A 4,190-nucleotide genomic window follows, 5' to 3' on the forward strand; every position below is an offset into this window, starting at 1 on the left:
GAGCGAATCCTATAAATATGTAACCCATTTATAGAAAAAGAAGAATACCTTATTAAATAAAAAGGATACCCACTAAGCGAAAATACATAGGAACCTAAGGAAAACCTAGCCAATTATTAATAACGCATTTAAGATTTCCTTTTACAAATATCACCACTCAAATAACGCAGGATGTAATATACCTAGGAATCACCACCAGCTTAGGGACTAGCCTATAGGACGAACTAATCAATAACTTCCACACCAGCTAGAGTATTAGAATTTATTAAAGTAGCTACTTATACCAATTCCTCCTGCGCCTCTAATGCTTCTAACTTATTAATGGTATTCATTCCTTTATTAAATAATTCTTATTCCTTCTAACACAGCTTCTTTCTTTAATTACATAAGCGTACCATCTTCTTACGCTCTTAGCAAGTGCGTAATAAGGCCGCCTTAGTAAGCTCCTCTTTAACTTAGAGTTTCACTTCCAACTCAGCTTCTAACTTTTCTAATCTTTCTAATTCAGCGTCTATTTTCAAATAATCTAGTAGAGGAATTTCCTCTAGCTTATACTTTTAGTTTCCCTAGCGCACGCAGTTAGTGCAGTGGGAGTAAAGAGAAGAAAGATGGCATAGGAGCCCCTTCTTTACGTAATAAGAATAAGCGACTATAGTGTAGACACAGTCCTTCTCTAAGTAATCGGCTTGACGATGGCGAAAGCGGACGGAACGGGAAAGTGGCTTTATGGGTGGTTAACTCATGAGGACATTGAGCGCGGAGGGGGGAGATGATATTAAGATCCACAGCTCGGCTGCGGGGCACTCACTGCTTTTGGGGCCAAGGGGCTCCAGACCCTAACTCAGCCACATGTCACGTGACCCAAGTCACGGGTCCCAGGAGTACCAGGAAGGGCACGGACCCTCTGGGACTCCGGGACTCTGGGACTTTGGGACTCTGGGACTTTCTAGGACATGGGGTATATAGGAACTTGAGTATGAGCTCTCATACTCGTGTTCAACCTATTTATCAATCTATCATTTAGATTACACTTAGGCTATATTATTAACTCGTTATATCCTCCTCCAATACTATCATCTCAACAAAACCCCTTCCCTTCCCTCAGTTGTCTTGCCCGAGAACCAACCCTAACCCTTTAGGACTAGCTACCCTTCTGGATTTAACAGTTAAACACGAGTATAAGAGTACATACTTAAGTTCCTATATAGAGCGCGTGATAGACTTAATAGACGCTATCGGGTCTACGATAGATCTGATAGCATCTGTCACCTCTATTAGTCACGTGACCTCTAGGCGCTCGATACTAAGGTTGTCTCAGTTAGCGCCTAATGAGGATTACTACGATACATGTGAGATCCTAATTGGATCCTAACACCTTAAATTAGGGACGGGCTTTCATTTTGTACATACACTCCTTGTTGATAGAATCACTAATAAGTTATAGCATCCCAAGTTAAGTTATAGAACTCGGGTAAACCTGTGCTTAGTTAGAATTAGAATATGCAAATATATCTTATCTTGAGCAGATTTATAAGCCATTAATCGTTTAACAAGAATCCAATACATTAGAAGCTGGAGAAGAAAGTCGTGTTACACGAGACTAATGACTTTCTCATCCACATAAAAGAAGTGTGAGGCCGCTGGAATTACTTTTAATGCATAATTCATGCATTTTATATGTGGCTGTACACTCGCCCCTTGTGCTGCCAGCTCTCATTCCAACAATGCTTCGACGTCGTGCACTATAAAGCCATTGTTGCAATGAATACTATTCTATATTGGGGATGATTGTTACTGGCTTCATAGCTCAAATAGTCGCACTCTCAAGGTGTAAGTTACTTTATCAAACGAACTTGGTGCAAGTAGTCTGGCATCCTGGAAGTTTCATGATGCGCTTGAGAATCCACGATATCACATCGGTTGTTTCTGATGAATGTTGTTTATTTTGTGATACAGAGTTCGTGGAGCTAAGAAAAGGCTTTATGCTTCCAGAAAGCTGAGGCCCATGTGCTGTATAACCTCTGCTGGCATGTAAAGGCACTCATACGATTATGAAAGTCTCGGTCTCCGCCCCCTCGAACCAAGGAAAGGGAGCCTCGAACTTCCCGATCCGCTCGTAAATGTCCTTCTCTTCTTCTACTGCCTCAGAAGAACCATCAGATTTGGTTATAATGGTTTTTACCACCTCTTTTTGACGACGGCATGCAACCACCAAACCGTGGCAGGTATCTAAAGGGCCGTCCCACGAATTCCAATCGCGCAAGATCCCCACACACTTTACAACGTCATTGGGCAGGATTGGCGCAATCTTGGAGCCCTCGACTTCGTAGTCTAAGACAAAATCCATATATGCCTTCGTCTTCAACTCTTTATTCTGAAGCGCGAGTGTCACGTTCTGCTGCCGAAAACGGGTGGCATAGTCTGCGTTCTGGTCCGTTTCCTCGTACTTGACTCTCGCCGTGACCTGCTGGGCCTTCAGCGTCAACTGTGCGCAGCACCCTTTCCTAAGCAGATTAGCACTTCTCCAATCCATTAGTATCTCGTCTCCACCACTCAATTTGATCTGCATCTCTACAACCTCAGCCAGCTTGGTCAGCTCCAGTTTAGAGACCACACTCATCTCTGCTCCAGCCTTTACATAAAGTTCTCCATGAGATAGCCGTCTATAATCCCAAGATCCATTCACTGACGCCCATGACCATGAGGGAGCAGAGTCTGATTTTCGAATTGGGGGAAGGGGGACTACATCCTCAGTTGTGGGGAGAATATACCAGAGCATACACTCCTCGAGCCTATATTCCCAGAGGCCTGCACAATACCTCCCCATAGCCCGTGTTCCAGAGATTTTCTTAGCGATACCAGCGAAGCCTGGCAGCCGATCGCGGTGATACGTTATCTTGCGCCGTGCGTAGTGGTGCACAAGATAATCCCAAGTTTCGAGGATACCCGTAGGCCGGAAGGGGAGGAAAACTGACCAACCAGTCGAATACATTGACCACTGGTGCACGAGGCCTTGAAAGAGGTATTTGATGCCCATATAGTCCGTTTTATTCACCGTTTGCCTGACGTCGGTGTCAATATCTGAGCACTCGCACCGAATGTTTGCGAAACATTCAAACATCATTTCGTCTTCGCACATGTACAAGACTCGCTTTGCCAGGATACGTTCCTGGAACACCCATGCCCGCTGGAACAACGGTAGTTCATTTGAGGCATAACGCAGGTGGTCTCTGCTGTGGAATGGAGTTTGCAGACGTCGAGCGTTAACTCTCCTAGGCGCTCCATCAGGCGATTTTGCTGGCAAAAAGTATGTCTTGAATGCATTTCCCTTCGGTAGGCAGCCATAAGAGCTATCCCGAGCAGCCGCGGCGGCAATGGTAAGCCAGGAGTTGGCATATATCGAGGCCATCTTCTCTGACTCTCGCGCCCAGTCATCTTCGTTCCCTTGCAGGATGCATAAGGAGTCGATCCAAAGGTATTCGACGCCAAGTCCAGCGCATATTTGGATTGCATGCTGAAAAGTCAATGGTAATAGCTCCCACTGAATGCCGCCCTTTCTTTCACTCAGGTTATCAACCGTCGTGGTTAATAGCGGTTGTTCACCCCAGCAATGACTCAAAGCTATGTACCTACACCCCTCCTCCGGACTCTCTTGTAGATGAACCTTATAGACATCATCTTCGTGCTTGATATGCAAGAATCTGCCAGGCAACTTCAGAGTCCCAGCGTATTCTGAGCATATGGAATGCTTTTCACTGCATTCTTTCACCCAATCCTGAATGAGATTGAAGGCAGATCCGGAACCTGGCTCCGATACCAATTTTCGAGGTTTTATGGCCTTGCAATGGTCAAAGTCTACTGAAATCTTAGGTCTTGACGGCCATTAGTGGAACAGATGCGTACCCGACTGTAAGAAGAAGTGCAAGGCGTGAGCATGTTCTGCTCTGGATATTTGATTAAATTTGGAAGATGCATCTGTTTCGCTAACCATCTTCTCAACTTGGCTCAGCATGGCTTTTACATTGTCAACTATAGATCACAGAACGCAGCAATGGTCTTACTGAAGCTGTCCGAATTGAAAATCTGGAAATATTCCTCCTTGCCGTCTTTCCAGCGGATCTTAACACATTCTTCTAACAGCTCGATGTGGGACTCGGCTGCAGTAGCCTCAGGGATCTGCGTTGCGTATG

General features: G+C 45.1%; 1 protein-coding gene across 1 annotated transcript; it reads right to left on the reverse strand.

Moving 5' to 3' along the window:
- Positions 1-2,677: 2,677 nt before the first annotated feature.
- On the reverse strand, positions 2,678-3,631 carry CC84DRAFT_1075173 (HET-domain-containing protein; the record flags this gene model as incomplete). Its single annotated transcript, XM_018173708.1, has 3 exons — positions 2,678-2,998; positions 3,068-3,187; positions 3,269-3,631. Coding segments are annotated over 3 exons (804 nt in total), but the record flags the coding sequence as incomplete, so codon positions are not given.
- Between the last annotated feature and the right edge of the window lie 559 nt (positions 3,632-4,190).

This window comes from Paraphaeosphaeria sporulosa, assembly GCF_001642045.1.
Source record: "Paraphaeosphaeria sporulosa strain AP3s5-JAC2a unplaced genomic scaffold CC84scaffold_9, whole genome shotgun sequence".
Lineage (NCBI taxonomy): Eukaryota > Fungi > Ascomycota > Dothideomycetes > Pleosporales > Didymosphaeriaceae > Paraphaeosphaeria > Paraphaeosphaeria sporulosa.